Raw genomic sequence first — 19,834 nt, forward strand, 5'->3', positions numbered from 1 at the left:
AAAAATGTGAAATTTACTGGGATGAAGTGTTTTAACACTTTCCTATTGTTGGTAATAAATGCCTATTGTAATACATCTATGTATACAATTTCTATGACAAAAATTTTCCTTTCAGTTATCAAATGTCAAAATCCAAATATTTGCTGCAGTTGCTACTTTATTAAAATTAAGGAATAGGATATTCTCTTTTATTATAAACAACTATTTCTTTTCAAAGGCTGCTTAGTGTGATGCGCGTCTTCTAAAAGTCCTACACTAGCATTCATGTCACCATGCAGCTTGCTTGCCCCATAACATTTTATGGCATATGAATCTTAAAATCTACTTCAAATGACATGTTCCTCACTTTTTTGTGTGGGTACTTTATATCCTATTTCTTATAGCAAATGCACAAACAAATGATGAGAATGTTTATCCTTTTGACCTGCAAACACCAATATAAGTCAACATCAAATTATTGGAACCTTGCCCAAACCTAGAACTTGGTCATGCATATGTTGTTTATCCACTGTTTGGGCATTATTGACCCTTTGCAGGCTATAAATTTATTTTGGTTGCTCATATTTATTTGGGACCTGAGAAAAATATTAGTGGTTTCGTTTGAGTAGAATTGTGATCAACATATGGAAATTTCATGTTCTTGATAGTTTTATGTTCTTATTTATTGTTTTTTGTCTTTCTATTTTTTAGGTGAGGGCCAAGGGTGAGAGATGAATAGCACACAGGTAAGCATTATTAGTTTAGTTTCTTTAATAATGATAGATTTTAATCTTTATATGTTGGTCATTTTCCTATCTATTTAACTTGGATTATGTATATAGAACTCTTTAAGCAATGCTTTATCCTTAGTAAGGTAGTTCAAGAGAAGAGACTTTAGCTATGGTTGGGATATTGGCATTTATGGATATAAATAAGGGTTGATACTTCAATTATTCGTATTTGTATTAGAAATGTTGCTTAATATGAGAGAAGTATGTAGATGATTTTGTGCATTTGTAAGCTTATAAAGAAAGATTATTCTTGCAAAGGACTATTACTTCCTATTTATAAGACGTTCAGGGACAAGTAAACCAAATGGCTTATGGACTGTGGCTATCAGAAAAATATTTGTTGTTTTCAACTGAATGTAAAGCCAATACTTCAGCATAGTTGCGAAAAAGAATATTTTAATAGATCTTACTTAGCCTAGACTAGCATACTCTTATTAGAAAAACAAAATGAAAATAAAAGAGAATATAGCTTGGACATTGTATTAGGAAATTAAGCTAGCGCAAGAACTTCTATAGAATACTTTAAATTTGTCTTCGACACCTTTGAAGCTTGTCGCAAACATCTTAATGTTTAAAATAGTCCAAAATTGTACTTTTTGGAATACTTGAGTTCCAATGTCATCATATTTAGTTGTTATCTCAAATTTCTTGAAGCACAATGAAGCTACATGGTGGAGCTTACTTGTTTGTGAATGTGCCGCACCTTCTCTCTGCATAAAAATATTTTTTAGCTATAGAGCCCCTGTACATTATTCTTAAGGTGCGCTTGTGGCGATTATTAATGTGCATACTTGATAAAAGCTCTATACTTGAAAGGAATCCCTAATCCTTATTACTTTTAACATTACTGCACGCCTTGTATACATTTAGCACCTTGAATCCTTTTTGTAGAGAAAAGCCCAAACTTTTATTATCATTCATAGAGAGATGTTTGAACTATTAGTTATTATGATAAAAAGTGATTGCACCAACGTAATTACTAAGTGTCATGGGAATAAGCATCAAAGGTTTCTTTCCTACTGCAAATCAAAACTATTTGTCATTGAACATCTTTTATTTAATCATAATTCACTGTATGGGGATCGCTTTTCTTAATTCTTATTTATTTGTTGCAGGTTTTGGAGGAGGTTTGTTGCAAAAGTCATTTTTTATTTATTTATGGAGAGGCCATTGCTATTGTATGTGGTCTCTATTGGAATTGCTATTAATTCTCTGAATGGTGCCTATTAGTGATTCTGTGTGACTATGTTTGATTTCTTTCCATATGCAACAATAAGACTGACATCCAAATCTCATTGTTTATTTGAAAAAAAGAATAAAAAAAAAGATATTTTGTATAAATAATTGAGTAAAATTATAACCACATAATATTTTATTTTATTTTCCTTAATTTACAACTTTACATGGATATTATGTTGGGTTTCACTATGAATATGGATGAATGTTGATACCATAGACAAGGTCAAATTTATTTCATTGATTGGTTTTATTTAGATATATTCACTCTGACCATCATATTATTTATTGTTTGGTATTTTACCTTATGAGGATAAACATCCGCCTCAATCTCTTCGGTGCTTCAATGCAGTTGTTGTCTGTCATAGTTTCAAACAAAAATAGTTCATATTTATATTGAAATGTGTGGACTCATGGTGCTAACTACTAACCCATTTTCTAAGGATAAAATTCTTTCTTCTTGCCTTTACCTGGTTGCTTTGGGTGGTGCCTCATAGTTTGGCTGCTCAGGCTGGCTTAGTTGTAGATGGGTAGGGATATGGGAACTTTCTTCACTATTGAAACCATACAAGATGAAGGAGTTGCTAGTTGTTGCATTCTTGTCCCTTGTGCCATAAACCTGATAGAAAAAGTCCATGTTTGAACGCAGTAAATGTTTTAGATTCTTGTCGATAGTCTGGAAGAATTTAATGACAGTTTATTAGTTTCCTAAGGATGTCTGAATTGTCTGAGTAATCAAACCACACTACCTTATTGTACAATTCCATGTTTTCTTGACGTATAAGGTTAACCTTCTTCCATAATTCCAAATTTTCCTGATGAATAAGGTTGTCCTGTGATAAAAACACGGGAAATTTGGTATCATAAGTTCACAACTAAAATAGTTCATAGCAAAAACTCGTGAGAAAAGGACATGATTTTTTTTATAGGACCTTTCGATTAAGCTCTTGTATTTCATCTGTTAAGATTTGTTCCTACATAAATTGACATACATTACACATGTCAAAAAGGCATGCCATGAGATTATACACAACATATGTTATGAATAGCAAAATTTCTCACCTTTTTCATGCGAATACCCTGCAAACTCATTTCCAATTGATTCTCTAAACTTTGTAGGTCTTTGACACTTAAACCATAAAGTTGTTCTCCCAATAATTTCCTGCCATATCAGAATGTATATGTAACTTATTCAATGGACTTCACCATTTATTTTTGATATTTCATATCTAAAACATTACATCTTGGTTAAATAGATATCACATCTTGCCATTCAAGTGCAATTTCTTTTTGTCGCTGTGCACATATATAATTTGCAGTATTTGCCTCACATAGTGTAGTTGTGCTTGAATAAGATATGGTTGCTGAAACTTATTTAGGAATGTTTTGGAAAGTGCATGTTTAACTGTATGGTATAATAATTAATAGTAGGTGTTTCATGAAAAATAAGGTTCATATATGTGTTCTCATTTCCCCTATCACCAAGTTTTACCCCTTTTCATCTTGATACTCTTCTTACAGTGTTATGTAATATTAATCTCAAGGAGAAGGATCATACCTATGGCTTTCTTGCAAGTTGTGCAATTGTTGCCTTAATACTGCTGCCTCCCTTTGCCAACACTATAAAGTACAATATCCAATTTCAAGTTTGAGTAAATGAATAAAATGCATATATGAGTATGTGTAATCATGTATATGTGTTTTAATGAAGTCGTTTTTAAAATGTATAAACATGCTATATATGCTAGATGTTAGATTGGCTTCAAGATTTTTTGATTAAGCTGGAATGATTACAAGCTGATATGAATTTACTAAGCAAACAAGCTTAGCCACTAAACTAATTTCTTAGCCTTGTTAATGAAAAGAATTATACAAAGTTTACCAAACAATTACAAGGTAATGCATGTATGTGAGAACTGAGCAATTTTTCAAAGAGAGAGAGAGAGAGAGAGAGAGAGAGAGAGAGAGAGAGAGAGAGAGAAATGGATAATACAAACAATGGGCATTTTCAAAATTCAAAATTTGCCCATATGATGAGAATTTGATATTAAAAATGTAGAAGAATTTGATTTTGATTTGAAGGTTGATTATGTTTTACCATATGATTTATATATATGTGTGGCATTTAGAAATGGTTGAGGTTCCCCTTATTCAATCATACACCAATTAGGAGTTCTAGTCAATATAGAGACATGATATATATATATATATATATATATATGAAAAGTTGAACAATTTTCTAACTTTACACATGCATTTTAGTGTTATTATTTGTTTATATGTTTACTTGTATGCTTAAATGACTACAGTCAATTTCTAGTCCTACAAGTTTTCTATCTCAAGCTATTCATTTCTACTATAGTTGCAAAAAAATGTATAGCTTCAGTGAATTTCAGCCAGACTATTTCCTCATATTGTTTGTGCATAATTATAAAAGAATATAGATATAACTATTCCAGTTTCAATAATTCTAATCATTTATAATGCATTTTCACTGGACTTAGATTGTAGTTTTTTACAGTTTGTCTTGCTTCAACTAATCTGATTGATTTTGACAATTTTCTTTCTCCTCATTTCTCATTTTTGCACAATGTACACATACATACGGTGATGTAAGTTAGAATGTGAACACCCATGTAAAAGCAGAAACTGGATAAAGTTGTAATAAGTTATGATGACATTGTTGTCCTATACATTCATAAATAATTCATGTGAACTTATACTCCATCAATTTTGCATTATGCAAATGACAACTTCTAGCACGTTTAATTAAATATTTCACACTTATTTAATGTATTTTAGCTATTTTCCATGGTGAAGATACAATCTAAAATGGAATCATGCATGATGGTGGAAAAATTGTAGGGAAGAAATGAGAAGGGATTGATAAGAGTATACCTTAACTTCTGATGTTGGATTCATCAATTGTTGATTTTCTTCTTTTGTTTTATTGTATCGTTCAATAACAGATTTCATGCTGCTCAAAATATAAAAATAATTAAACAGGTTTTGCGCAAACTTGAAACATATAATCATAGTATATTAAGACAAATAAGCAGAAGTTAATGGCATCACTACACAAGTATACTGGTTAGAAAAGTATAATTTATTCCATTATGTATGTATCATTCTGATGTATGCTTTATAACCAATAAGTAATCAAGTTAATTAACCCCCTTGTGATGAAATATCTAATAAAGATAAGGAATTTGCATGTGAGTGAATCAGGAGAAATTATAAATGCTAATTCCTAGAAGCCTGTGTATTGTGCAGGTTAAATCAAATTTTATAATTATATATGTAAGTTTACAGTAATTATTAAATTCATGATATTTGAAAGATAATAAAATCTGAAAAAAAGAGAGTTGGTTTTAGACATCATTATTATTTTCATAATCAATTACTAAAATTGAACAAATTTATTTTATAAAATATAAAAAAAAATTTTAAAGTGAATAAAAGCTTAGTTAGTTTTATATCCTATTCATAAATTTTGTCTTGTTACTTCCATCCCTTCAATTTGTTATTAAAAATCTCAAACTTTAATTTTGTTTTACAAAAATTCCTCTAACTTATTATAACAGGTTTCCAAGTTAAAAATCCTTTTACCCCTTTCCTCTCTCTTCTCATTTTCCCTCTCTTCTAGTCTTCTTCTCTTTTCCTTTTACACTAAAAATATTAGTCATTTCAACTATCATAAGGATTTATCACAAAAATGCCAGTGCTACCTAACAACTAGAAAAGGGTGAGAAATAGGTTGTTGGTAGAGTTTTCTCTCCCTTTTCCCTCGATTCATTTTTCTAACAGAGTAGATAGATGGATTTTATTCATCAATAAATAATTTTATTAATAATAAAATTAATAATTTTATTAATTAATAAAATTTAAATTACTAATAAATTGAAAAATATAAATTAATAAATAATAATTTTATTAATAAATGATAATTTTATTAACAAAAGGTTAAAATGGTATTTTTATTTTGCAAAAGAGGGACATAATAGTAATTTTTATTAATTTTAACCTGTATGCAAATGGTAGCTATCCACAAGCTCCAATGCATTATTGGGTTGAAGTTCATCAATTACCCACTTCTACTAGTGCTAAACACTTGCTAAGAATGGAGCCTATTGTGAAGCAATAAGATGGGGCAGCTTATTTATTTATTTTAAAAGGAATAAAAAAAAACTAGTAAATTATTACATTCTATAATCTAATTTCCGTCAAAAGTTACAGAAGTTGCCTTAAAAGCCAAGGGTACAATGTATCCACAATAAGATGCTGAAAATTTTAAAGATTAGGTTATGAATTTAATATTGTTGGATCAAACTTATATATATAAAGACACAATTTGGTAAGTGGGGAACATATATATCATTTCTAGTACCGTAACATATTAGATAACAAGGGTTCTAGTGATAGTTCCTTAAACAAATGGATCAGGAAAGTGCTAAACCTAAATGTTGGATATTATATAAATGCCAACTTGATCATGGATTAATTTTGGTACATTACCTAACTTCTATAATTCAACTAATACAGTTGACAAATTAATATGCTTCTTTCAAGATCAAAGCAATTTAATAATGAATTAATATTGTCTAAATTTCCTGAAAAGGGAAATACTATGATTATCATGATCATCTTTCTAAAATGGGGAAGAAAATAAAAACCAGGGTTCCAGCATGCAATGACTAAAACATCCTTGTGTCCAAACATAACATCAACATCCAGATGTGGTACTTCTAGCTACTGAGGAACAAGAAGAAAACAAAGGGTACTTCAATTCAGCATCGTTTGTAGAATTGACTATATGTTGAGATAAAAGAAAAACTTAATGAAAGTTCATGCTCTAATTTGTGAATGACTAGATGATTCCATTGGAAAGAAGAGATTCATATGGTGAATTTTATTATTTTCCATGCATGTGCCTTTTTGAGTTTTCCTTTTGATAAGCACAAAAATTTTATTAATAGGAAAGAAAAGTGAGTGTTAGAGAAGCCCTCACAGAACACCGGAAACAAAACAAGGGGCAAACAAACAAAAACCAAATAAGAACTACTGCCAAGAGCATACAACCAACTGGAAAAAACAAATTGATTGCGATGAACTATCATTGAAAACAAATTGATTGCGCTGTGTCCAAAGAACCCAGCAGGTGGAACCAAATAGAAGAGCCTATGACACTCCCCAATGTCCCTAATTGGTAAATGCGATATCAAAACTTCTTTGATCTTTATGATTGAAAGTTCAAATATTTAAAGCTCCCATTTCTATTACCTTTGGAAACATGAATCTAAAACTTGATAGCATGAGTTTTCCTTAGTCTCATGGGATTTCCCTATTGCCTTTTCAACAAAGCAACTTGAATCAAATAGCAGCTAACTAGTGGAAAGATTAATTATTGCATTCACTAAATTATTTATCCTTCTTTGTTTGACCATAATTTGGTGCCAAAATGGTAACTCTCCTATCCATATCTTATTCTCTAGATTTCCCTTCTTACTTTCCACTCTAATATCCTTACGACATTCGTTTCTTGGATTTTTTTTTTTATTATTAATAAAAAGGAGTGGCAGAATGAATTCAAGCTTGAATGGGGACTTTATCTAAGTCGAGAAATGCATAAAATGGCCAGGGATCTGAATCTTATGCTATTTTGACTCAAACTCGTGGGGTGAATTTCACAAAATTGAAAGTGGAAGCATAGTTGGCCAAACAATTTGCTTATGCATAATATTTCTTTAAACCTAATGGGATATTATCTATCTTATCTCATCCTGAATGATGTTTAAAGCCAATAAATTACGATAACAAGCATGAACTCTCATTCTGAACCTCCTTTATTATAATTCTTGTTCTACAATTACTAGTTTTAATTTATTCCATAGCAAAGACATTCCCATACTCTCCACCTTCCATTACCAAATTGATTTACCATTGGAGCTAGTAAACAGCTCTAGTCCTTTGACCTTATGGTGTTTTCTATGCTCAGTGTTAAAGTTACACCCAAAAGTTTAACCCCACCTCAAATCAACTACAAGAAAATAAAAAATATCTTCTCTGTAGTGTATTGATCTGAGTTTATCATGCTTAACCTATCCAAAACTCACGAATTATATAACTTAGGAATCATCATTTGTGTAGAAACAAGAAAGAAGAAAGTTAGACATTCAAGAATAGGATCCTGTGTATTTTTACTGGGCAAAGTAGGAATTTGACAGACATTTCCCTGCTCAAATGATGGGTCTTATGATCAGTTACAACATAGTATAAGCCGTGACCGAGCATTTCCTATAGTTTTACCTATGTGCTGCTTTTTCTTTGATTAGTCTGCTATAGGATATTAAAAATGCAAATTAGTATAATCTTTTCAAACGGTAATCTATCTCATAAAGCTCATTTAAATATAATACTGAAATTGGCAAAACCTACTTGCTTGCTACTTCTAGTCTTGTTTCTACACTTGGGCTAGCTCTTCATTATCCTAATTAAGAAGAGATATATATATAGAGCATAATAAAAGTGATTATTTGTTAAACTCATTGTATCATGCTATGGGTGAAAGGCGTATATTGCAACTAGATTGAAACTAGGAGACGCCAAGAACCTTGCTTTTCTCCACTGAAAGCATGCAAAATTTGCTGTACTATTGTACCCAAACCCTACATATATTTATGTGGAAGGTTTTAAAGGTTTATTGAAGGACTAGCCAAGTCACAGGGAAGTGAATATTTTTGAGGTGCAGAACATATTAAGGTCACAAAACTTGCCAATTGTCCCCAAGATAGAGCTAGAGCAGAAAGAACAAAATACTACAGAAATTAATCATTGAAGTTTTGAACTAATATAGAAACTATAGATATTATTATAGAAAAAACAGTCAAACCTGGTGCTTGCAAATTCATACAGCTTGCCAGAGCTAGAAAAGATCGCAAGTCCAACTTCTGCATCACAAAGAATTGCTAGTTCTTTTGCCTTCTTAATCAACCCCTTTCTTCGTTTCGAAAAAGTCACTTGCCTGCTACTAGAGTTATCAATTCTTTGAATCACAATCTTCCCTCTTCCCATCTCTTCAGCTCTATATTAATTCTAGGGTTTCTGCAGCAAACTAATTAAGACAAGTAATTAAATAGAATCTTAATGAATATGTTAGGTTAAGACAAAAGAAGATTTGAAGAGAAGCTTACGGGGTTAAGCCAGAGAAAGTCTTTAGGTTATAATCAGAAAGTTGATTAGATGTTACCAAGAACTTTATAAGCAAAAAGCTGTTTTAGATTTGAAAGTGAAACAGCTTATAATTGGAGTATCACATTGGTATTCAATAATTACACATAAAATGAATTAGTGCCTTGCTACAGTAAAATATATATATATATATATATTGTATTTTTAGGAAATTATTGAATACATTTGATGCGTGTGCATTTTTACTTATAATTATTATGTTGGTTTCATTCTGTTAAATTCAAGGATGACCTTTTTTTTAATATTTGGTGCATTTTTTTTTAATGGATCGAAGGTGTTTTATAATTTCCCTATGCTTTTAATATTTAATTTTAATGACCATTGACTGCAATAGATGAATGACACGTGGGAATTAATTATGATATATATGAAAATTTAAAAGCTTTTAAAAAATAAATTTTAGTCAAAATTAAATTAATAAAAAGAAAAAAAAAGCCAAAAACTACAACACAAGAAAAAAAATTTCAACAATTGATGATAATTAAAAAAAAAAAAATCTTACAGTTTTCAGAAGAAAATGTGGAATGATATAGAACAGTTAGAATTCTTTTTGCCATTAAGCTTTCTTGGAAGGAGAGAATTAATTGGCAGTGATGATAGCAAGGAGATGAATTCTTGCATTTCCTATGTATTGTATTTTGAGTATTGATAATCTAAATAAGGTTGAATTCGCAGTTAAAGAAATTTGAAGTATCACCTTGTATGTTGTGTCTGACATTGCCTTAGAATTAGAGAAATAGGGAATGAGAATTGCTTTATTAAAGTTTCCCAATCTGGCAAAAATTGCAACCCTCTTATTCTTTTGTGCTGTGGCACGTTCCCAGTTGGTATTTATTTCCCTTTTTTTTTTTGTCTTATATTATTAATTAAGAGGTTATTTTTTTTCAATTTTTATAAAACTAATTAAGTGGTTAGCTCTTCCCATACACCCTTTTATCGGGTTTTTTTTTTTTAAATCTAATTTATAATTAAAAAGTTTGCTGTAAAAAAACAGTGATTCCTTTGCTTTGCTTTGTCTATGGAGCTTAGTGCCAGTTTTGTAGTGGGGAAAAAATTTGGGAAAAATAGTAAGAAAAGGAAAAAAAGGCAATTCTTTTATCTTATTGGGTGAGAAAGAGAGAAAAATTATGTTAATTTTTCTATTTTCTCTTTAAGTCTTTTTTTTAATAGTTATTTTTAATATAATTTTATTTATTTAATATGAACATAATAATAAAAATATAATAATTTTCTTTCTTTTTTTTCATCAAATCATAGAAAATAAACAAATTATTTATTTTCCTTTCTTTTCTCTAAAAAAAATAAAAAATAATAATTTTCTTTTTCTTAAAAATTTTACTTTTCATATAATTTTAATTATTTTTCTTTATAATTTCACTCACTTTTCTTTCTTTACCTTTCCTTCCTACAAAATAGATTCTTAATATAATATTTTTGGATGCATTTTAATAAAATAGCAATTGATTTTGTGATCCTATTTATCTGCAGCACCAATTCACAAAGATGCTTTTAATCAAATTTGATTTGATTTGTGATATTACTTACATCAACTGAAAAAAAAAAATTCCATGATCGTGCCAAAAAGAATATTTTCTTTTTTATTTGGCAATTAAAAAATTAAAGAGCATATGTACCCAACAAACTTCAAATGAAATATTGTTTTGTAAATAATTACATTAATTAATTAAGTACTTTTCAAAAAAATTTAATTAAGTAATTTATTATATTGATTAATCCACCAGAGATAAAATATTTAGCAAGTTGACTGACACACATGTGGAAGATTAAAATGGGCATCCGCCAATCGAGGGTATTCTTGGCACGCTTGTATCAATTTTTTTTAAGCTAAATTTTATTAATAAAAAATAAAAAATATACCAAAATCAATAGACCTAACCAGTGTAATTAAGATTATTTTATAGAAATTAATTAGTAGGGGCAGGGTCAAGAGGCCAATAATCATGAAGGTTTGGTGGCAGTCTCAAGATACAAGTTGCTATTGGCTAATGCCCATGTGAAGGGCCAATTAGAATTTATCCTAGCAGAAGGTGTAAGGAAAAGTCCTTAGATTAAGGAACCCTCAATCCAAGATTAGATTTAGTTACTCAGTTCTTATGGCTCCTTCTCCCAGCTTGGCCAGGTGTCAATCATCAACAAATCATAATGCACGAAACCCAATTAGAAAAAAGATGTAGCTATCCATATTTAATATTTTCCATTAAATTATCATCCCAACAATGGAAAAAGTGACTTTAATGACTCATCGCACCATTGAAAATCACTTCTTTTTAGTTGTGATGTTAAGAGAAGATTAAATTAATGGCAGAAGCACATGAAACTTTATCATGACTTGCAATTTCTCCAACCAAGAAAGGAACATATCAGATGTGTTTTGAGGATAGTAATAGGAGAGAGAGGCCATGCATGTCCCTTTTGATGGGCAAAGCCCACCTGATCATGTTTTCAATACAAAATCTTCTCACTACTAGTTTTAGTGCATATATTCATATATTCTTACCTTTTTTGCATTTCCTCCTTTGAACTATTTCTACTTTTTAGGGTTTGTCTCCCTTCACTTTCCTTCGTTCTAAAGATATTATTATTGCACCATTCTTGCTTAACTGTACATCGATGGTAATAATAATAATAAAAAAAAGGACAAGACTTCTCTCTCTGTTTTTTTTTTTTAAGAGAGAATGTTTTTCTTATTTCATTTTTGATCTAGAGTTTCAGACCCTCAGTGCTACCACTCCGTCAGTCTTCTTTGTTCCTCGGTCCTTGTTCGACCTATGGTTTTTCCTCCTTATAGTTGGGTTGGGCTGTAAAATATTTTTAGTTTTATTTGATTAAATAATTGGCGTTGCATTTAGAGAGATTTTTAAAGGCTGCTCTGCGTTTCTAGTGTGCTTTACTCTTTGTGTTATTTGAGTTTTTTTTAGGTGATTATGTCAAATGGAGAAGATTTAGCTGCTCCCTGCATTTGGTTTGATGAATCAAAGGCGTGAGAATATGATCCACTTGTTGGTTAATATAAAGATATAGAGTGAGTGAGAGTCATTATCACCCTATGTGTTCTAGTAGTGTGGATTGCTACTGCTTTGGTTCCCGCGACTTCTGGCTTGTAGGCTTCTTGGTCTTAACTCTCTATTTTTGTTAATGCCCTTGGTGTCAGCGGATCCTTAGTGTGTAGGTCTTGTGCCTAAGGATATAACTGCTTTCTATGTACCTTCCTTGGACCTGCTGTATGAGCCTGTGGGCGGCATTGCCTGTTAGAACAACTTCTTATGATGGAACAAATTTAATAATCGTTAAATAAAAAATTTGCATCTAGATTCGTTAATTTATTATAAATACTTTAATTATTTTTACACAAATCTCAATATAAATATTTTATCTAATAATTGTTAAACTAATTCTCTATGAGGTCAAATTTATATTAGAATACATAAATGTTTGTATATTTTAATAGCGTTCGTAAAAGAAGACGTAAAGTAAAGTCGAAGGAATTAGTATAAAAAAATTTATAATTTTAAATAATAATACAAAATTAATATAAAAAGAGCTAAATTTTAGAAAGTAATTTATATAGCCTATTTCAACTAATTTGATATTAAAACTTAATTATTATTATTATTATTAATTCATTTTGTTCAGCTACACTTCGTTGGCTTTGGGAGATTGAAAGCCTCTACCTAGACCCATTTTGGTTTGCCATATATATATATATATATATATATATATATATATATATATATATATATATATATGCGCAAGTAAAATTGCCCACTCTATAGAGATTTGATGGACGGGATGTGAGAAATGAAATTCTTAAACTTAAACCTTTTACATTATAAAACAAATATTTATTTAGAAGGTTATTAACTACATGAAATATATAAAAATATAATTAAAAATGGGTAATTGAAACTTTTTAATGTCGATCATGAATTGCTTAGATTAATTAGTTGATTTGAATGCAATTATGAAGTATTTCTTTTATTTTTTAAAAAAATGAAATGACAACACTACTTTATAAAAATTAATTATTTTTAAAATTTGTTAAATAAGAAAATTTTGGTATTCTTGACTCATAATTCTCACGCCACTATCGATCAATTATTTAATTTCTGTAGTAGCTCAAATCCGATATCTATTCATTACAACCTCCCACGACACTTCCAACTACTAATTAATCAATCATTTAATTGCATTTTCACCCACACCAATGATGTTTTAAATACTTAATATAATTCAAACTCTATAATGCTGGGTATAATTCAGTGATCATTGTATATATGTTGAAGAATTTGGAAGACTCAAGTTCGACTCCTCTCCTCTACATATGTAATAAAATAAATATATGCAGCAACTAACTCTTGGTGACTAGTATGATTTGTTATCAGATGTGCATTAATTCAAGAAACACAATCACGATACAAAAGAAATAGATAAAAAAAAAATTTATATGATTCAACTGTAAAACTTATACACCTGTTATGCACATTGTTTTGGTATACACTTGTAAGCATCAAAGGGAAAATAATGGGTAAGAACAGTCTGCTTCTAAAATTATACCCTCCCATCTGGCTTCCTTAATTATACTCAAAGAGTAGTAAAGTAACAAGTATTTGTATGTGTGAGGTGCAAAAAGGAATCATTCTGAAACTAATTAAGTATTACTTTGTGAAGGACCTTCAAAGCGAATGTAATCATACATGATTCCACAGAAAGGGCCTTTACTTCTTGATTGTGTTAGATAAATAGTGTTGTTTCTTTCCCTAAGTAGATAGCTTGGCACATTGATGCTGTATAACCAGTATAAACCATGAATTCCATGCCTTGCAATGGCATTGTCCCTGCCTATTAGCCTTGTTGAAAAGTGAGGTCGACGCTTACTTGGATCATTGAACCGAACCTTTCAACCACAATTAACATTTCATTAGCCCATTGAAATTATCCAAAATTACATTGTAGTAACTGAACTTGGCACAAATTTAATACACCTGTAGTTCTGCTGCAGAAGCTGATGCCAAGGCCACTTGGAGCGCGTAGCTTCCGGTTCGATTCACATTTTCCAGGTCATATTTAATCTGCCATGTAGTTGCTTGAAATGTGTTGTTTCCTGTCTTCCTGTTCAACAGAGCGATTTTTGTTGGATCCAACTCAGAAAATCTGTACTATCTGTAGTACTCGACAACTGAATCTAAGCAGTTTTACAGGGAAAAAAAAATAATACCGGAGTTGTTTTCAAAACTGTGAAGTCTCGAATTTGAGTCTTAATAAGTAAAAAAAAAAAAAATGAAATTAATATATACCTAGGAACCTGGGCGAAGAACCAATCTTGACAATAATTGCTAATACCAATAGTGTAGATGAGATCTTGGGTAGGATACATATCAGTGTATCTTTCCCATAGTCCATACTGCCTAAACCTGACAATTGGAAATAATTAATCCAAAGAACTGCTGTTAATGAAGTAAAATTTTAATGAAAATGATGATGAGAGAAAATTACTTGTCTGTTGGGTGATTTGCGTATAATTTATTTTCTAGTGTTGGATATGTGTCTGGCACAAAGAACTCAGCAGCAGTTCTGTCAGGGATGCCTATTTCCCAAAGGGTTGGACCATTTCTTGGTGGCTCATACACAAGGACACCTAATTCCATTTCATATCCTGTATTTCAAGATGTGAATGAAGTTAATTAACCAGACTAGAAAGGGCTGCTGGTTACAAGCATTTTAATTACCTGATTGGACACTGATATTAACATCAAATTTCCAATCCCCAATGATTCCAGGAACCCAAGCATATAAATTATATTCCCCAGCGCGAACATTTTCAATTAAGAAATATCCCTCCTTGTTAGCTCGAGTCCAGAATTGATAGCCCTGAAGAGAAATAACAAAAAATAGTACATAATTCTAAATTAATTACTATTATTACTTCCATCTAATAAGATTAGAAAGTGATTTACTTTCAATTTAATGAAAGTGCTGATTTTATTTTATCTACTCAGCCAACCTTCATTGTTAGTAACCCTTCCCTTTAGATAGCTAGCTATGGTTAAAGAGCTAAAACATTAAATTCTTACACCTCTTTCATATCGTGTAGGATTAGGAAGGTGAATTTCAACACGAAGTAGGCATTAATATTATTAAATTTTTAAATTTAATGGACCACTAGGTTGGTTATATATATATCTAGAGTCAAAATGTTTATTTTTAATGAATATAATTCAAATATAAAGAGATAAATTAGATTATATTTGATTAATTATATTAAAATATTTTTTAAGTAGTTTAATTGGTTATGTTATCTATTAATTAGTTAATTATTACTCAATTTATTAATTTTTTTTTCAAAATTAAAAAACTTTAACTAAATGACTTTTTTTTTGAAAATTTTTTATGTGAAATTAAATAAACTATATTGTATATGTATTGAAATAAAAGAAAAAATATTAAAATATTATTCTATAGAAAGAAATACCTAAATTAACAAAATAAACTGTTGAGTATTAGGTAAAATAATAATAATAATAACCTGAGAATCTCTTTGCCATGAGCCCACGTCTCCTGGTGCAGCCAAACCCACATGGGCGGAGCCAGCCCACATCAACCTTTTATTATTGTACCTAAAAAATATCATTAAATTTTATTATTATATATACATATGCTTAATTTAAATAAAATTAAATTAATATTCAAAGATGACATAATATGCCATTACCGGTCATGTATTAATAATTGACCAGAAACGGAACCTCGTTGACGTGAAGAAGGAAAATCCTCCGACTGAGGAAAATCATATGGCCAACTTTCGACTTCTATCAACATCTAATATTCATCAACAAAATGTTACTTATTAAACATTAAATTTAATTTTTTTAAAAAAATAAAGAAAAAAAATATTTATACCTGTTCTTTAGCGTCTTCCCAAAGTAACATGGGATCCTCATCTGTTGAAATGGAGTTCAGGAAGGCATACACAGGGCCAAATACTTTTTTCCACGGCTTCCCATTTCTGTATTGCGTATTCAAGTCCTTACCAGTGTAATGGGTACTCGTAAACATCTGCATATAATTCCACTTGTGAAAACTCCATGAATTGTAAATGGAGATATAAAATATATACTTGCATTTTGAGAGGATGTTCTTACATTGAGAACGGTAGGGCCTACATGTGAGGTGAGATCTTGCTTGATAGGCCCACCTGCTCGGAACTCATCACTGGGTGTGATCATCCAAAATCCCACTGGTGGGTCCTGTGATATCCACCCATGAACCCTGTTATCTTTATTCTCGCATGAATATTGGTACTTATCATCCACCTGTATCCAACAATTATAATTATAAAAATTTAATAGTGTAATTTTAATATTACTTAACAAGTAGAGAAAATTGCAAATTGGTACCTCTCCTTTGAGTTTGGGGTTAGCTGGGTCGGTTAAGAGAACAGCTTCTGGGTAGGCAAGACGCTGTCCCCTGCGGCAGTCTTTAGGTGCTGGCATGATCCTATGCTTATCATCTGATACTGCCATCAACTGAAACCTGACCATTCACTTCAACCTATTAGTCTTATAAATCAACTCATTCAGAATTTTAATTTTAACATTCAATTCTTGGCGATATGATTAAATTTAGCAACGATAATTACTTGTCACTTCGAAGTTTGCAAACAATCCTAATTTGGTCCATGTCAAAATCAGGCCATCCTTCTAAGCGTTCTAATATAGTATACATGTAGATCCCTGAACTCCCGCGTCTCAATATATACCTGAGCAAAGTCATCAAAATTAATTACTATATATGAGGCTATCTATTATTTATATATACTTGTGTAAATTAGAAATTTACCTCTTGTCTACATTTAGAGGGGCTGTGTAGTTACCAATGGAAGCATTCCAGGTTCTAGTGAATGAAACTTCCACTTGGTTTTCATCTTCCATTATAACTCTAAAGTTTGTTCCTTTTAACCTGCATAATGTTAGTCACCCAGTTTATAAATAACGAAACAAATTCTACAAATTCTTGAAGCAAATTCAATTTATTTACCTATCATATGCTACACGAGTTCCAGGCTTGTTCCAGACAACGTCCCAATACCTAAATTCAGTTTGATATATAATTATTTTTCAGGTAAATTAACCAAATCATGACAGGATTTCATGTTAATTCTTGATTAGCATGAAAAATGTAAACATACCCTCGATTACTTTCACCATTGTGAATTTCAAGCACGTTACCGATTTCATTATACTGTATTTCGGTTATATCACCTTTTGGATTCGACAAGGTAACTTGGACAAGGCCATTATCAATCACCATCTGAAAAGAATTAGAATCGAAGCCTTTTTAATTAGAATATTATAATTGTATTCCTATGGTATTTGTAATTAAAGTTTGTATCATATTCCAAAATATTAAACAAGTAATTACTCTGTGTCTGTGATGATTCTTCCAATATAGCCGAACCCCAGGTGACGAGCAGTACTCATTTGGCAAAATCTCCCTGCTGTGTCAATGAATTGAAAATGTTATCTTATCATAGAATATGAAACTAAAGCCCAAATTTCAATATGAAACTAAAACCCAAATTTCTTCATCAGATTATAATACAAGTTAAAATCACAAGAAAAAGCAGAATATAAAAAAAAAGAGTAAACATACCCAGAAGAAGCAGCAGTAACGGAGAAGAAGAAGATGAACCAAACAACCATTGTCAGCCACCTAGCAAGAGAAAGCTTCTCCATTTTGATGAATATAAGAACACTCCTTGCCTGCCAATATATATGCGTATATATGTCAAAGATTCGGAGGAATTTAGATATGAACCTGATGAATCCAATTTAAAAACATGCAGATAAGAACTCAAGAATGCTGATTCCCACCTTTCAATAGTACCTATATATATAGTTTCAGTACTGTAATGTTGAATCTTTTATAGCAAATTAAATGGGTGATTAATAGAGTCCGTTTGTAGCAGATTTTGACATTGCTGATCCTACCCATGAATTGAAAATGAAATTTTTATAGTTTCTTGGGTTCTGGATGTTAAATCTAGAGGTTGGTACTTGCTACATATTTGTAGGTGCGGTTCCTAAATCTAGATGGTGGTATATGCTCTGCCTTAGGTGCAATTGTTATTATGATAGACAAGGGTGAAAACTATCTTGTGTTTGTGAAACAAGTTTAGGCTCTTCTGCTTGCATTGTTTGTTTATGGTTTTTTGTTTCTCCAAAACCAAAAACTGTTTATTGTTTTGGTTTTTAAATTTTAGAAAACTAATTATTGATTTTCTTTCTTTAAAAAAAAATTCATAAAATTTTCGTGAAAAAAAATATCAAATCATCGTACATCAAACAATAAATTACCCATAATTATAGTCATCAAAATCAAGCATCATTATATTTTAATATTGATAATTATATATATTAATTTTGTAATGTCTTTAAAGAGTTTTTGGAATCACATAAATTTAACAGTTTTTAAATTAAATATTGAGAAATAAAGTCTCAAGAAAAAGTTAAAAATTAAGAAGTGCAATAAAAAAGATAAAATCTATAAATGTCTTTGAGAAATGGAAAATGACAAAAAAAAAAAAGAAAAAAAAAGTTAAATTAAATTGATCTATGGTTTGTCATATTGATTAAATAGGAAATAAGCTCAATGATATTCATCTATTTTATCTTTTTTTTTTCTCTTTAAAATATTAAAAATAATAATTTTGAAATTTTTTTTGACAATTTATAAATCTATCCAAAAATTTAATTTGTACACGAATTTACTGAAAAATCCAATTCACTAATGTAAATGTTATATTTATTACTCATAATTCTAATTTGTAGAGATATTTTCTTAATTTGAGTAAAATAAATATTTTTTAATAAAATTGAAAATTATTTTTTAATAAAGTAGATTTTTTGTTATACTGATATTCTTAAAATTAGTTAGATTTTTAAATTGAGTTGAATTTCAAATTATATTAAAATGAAAGTGACTAACGCTATAAATAAGAGTATTTATGTAAAAATTAATATGCCTTTAGCTCATTGTAAAAAGAGGTTTCAGTCTAAGGTGGAGGATGGATATAGAATTGAATGAGAAAGAATTTTAAGCCAAAGTGGAGATTGCTATATTTATAACTTAAAATCTTAGTACGTGTAACACTCTTAATTTTTAAATTTATTATTTTGTAGGTAAATATTAATATTTTATTTTATTTAAATTTTAGAAAATTATTTAAAATTTTTCAGATTTTAGAAATCGGGTTCAATTTTCTAAAAATATAAAATTTTGATGATTTTTAAAAATTAATTTAAAGACCACGTGGCAAAACTAAAAATATATTTGGACTCTACAAATTTTTCTGAGTTTTCTAGAATTTGTTTTCAGAATTATTGGGCCTCGTTTTCGGTCTCAAGGCAGAGTAAAAATTTAAAATTTTGTATCCTGAATCGGACCGACAGAATCGAACCAGACCGTATTCGACCGATTGAATTGGACCGGCCCCTTTTCTTTTTCTTTTCTCTTCCTCGCGCCCCATCGCTCTTCCTCTCTCTCCCGTTTTCTCTCTCCTC

The 19,834-nt window shown here is 30.2% G+C and overlaps 2 protein-coding genes across 3 annotated transcripts; both read right to left on the bottom strand.

Annotated features, from left to right (window-relative positions):
• Nucleotides 1-2,101: 2,101 nt before the first annotated feature.
• Nucleotides 2,102-9,215, bottom strand: LOC110634824 (MADS-box transcription factor 23-like). The gene is made up of 9 exons (XM_021783968.2): nt 9,197-9,215; nt 8,896-9,117; nt 4,905-4,983; nt 3,565-3,626; nt 3,069-3,168; nt 2,939-2,980; nt 2,756-2,839; nt 2,477-2,625; nt 2,102-2,365 (listed from the first exon to the last, which is right to left on the bottom strand). Exons 2-9 carry the CDS (start codon nt 9,075-9,077, stop codon nt 2,350-2,352), a joined length of 714 nt encoding a protein of 237 aa, XP_021639660.2. The 5' UTR covers nt 9,078-9,117; nt 9,197-9,215; the 3' UTR covers nt 2,102-2,349.
• Nucleotides 9,216-13,710: 4,495 nt separating this feature from the next.
• LOC131168804 (rhamnogalacturonate lyase B-like) lies at nt 13,711-18,088 on the bottom strand. Of its 2 annotated transcripts, none has more exons than XM_058150549.1 (16): nt 17,925-18,088; nt 17,694-17,766; nt 17,461-17,582; nt 17,310-17,360; nt 17,112-17,231; nt 16,912-17,031; nt 16,670-16,805; nt 16,415-16,585; nt 16,173-16,328; nt 15,985-16,091; nt 15,799-15,889; nt 15,002-15,143; nt 14,769-14,928; nt 14,570-14,686; nt 14,258-14,384; nt 13,711-14,169 (listed from the first exon to the last, which is right to left on the bottom strand). In XM_058150549.1, the coding sequence occupies exons 1-16, from the start codon at nt 18,005-18,007 to the stop codon at nt 13,924-13,926; spliced, it is 2,022 nt and encodes a 673-aa protein (XP_058006532.1). In that variant the 5' UTR covers nt 18,008-18,088; the 3' UTR covers nt 13,711-13,923. The 2 variants fall into 2 exon arrangements, with proteins under 2 accessions (XP_058006532.1, XP_058006531.1); XM_058150548.1 differs by having other exon boundaries at nt 17,694-17,769; nt 17,925-18,087.
• Nucleotides 18,089-19,834: the final 1,746 nt, after the last annotated feature.

The sequence above is a fragment of the Hevea brasiliensis genome, chromosome 7 (assembly GCF_030052815.1).
Source record: "Hevea brasiliensis isolate MT/VB/25A 57/8 chromosome 7, ASM3005281v1, whole genome shotgun sequence".
Lineage (NCBI taxonomy): Eukaryota > Viridiplantae > Streptophyta > Magnoliopsida > Malpighiales > Euphorbiaceae > Hevea > Hevea brasiliensis.

Bases quoted from the DNA above. Each gene is read 5' to 3' on its own strand.
- LOC131168804 (XM_058150548.1), bottom strand. From the start codon at position 18,007: ATGGAGAAGCTTTCTCTTGCTAGGTGGCTGACAATGGTTGTTTGGTTC. The intron at 17,361-17,460 runs GTATGTTTACAT...AACTGAATTTAG, and splicing joins AATGGTGAAAGTAATCGAGG to GTATTGGGACGTTGTCTGGA. The intron at 15,890-15,984 runs GTAATGGCATAT...GATATTTTTTAG, and splicing joins CAATTATTAATACATGACCG to GTACAATAATAAAAGGTTGA.
- LOC110634824 (XM_021783968.2), bottom strand. From the start codon at position 9,077: ATGGGAAGAGGGAAGATTGTGATTCAAAGAATTGATAACTCTAGTAGC. The intron at 3,627-4,904 runs GTATACTCTTAT...TGTACTTTATAG, and splicing joins ATCCAACATCAGAAGTTAAG to TGTTGGCAAAGGGAGGCAGC. The intron at 2,840-2,938 runs GTCCTATAAAAA...TTTTTATCACAG, and splicing joins TACAAGAGCTTAATCGAAAG to GACAACCTTATTCATCAGGA.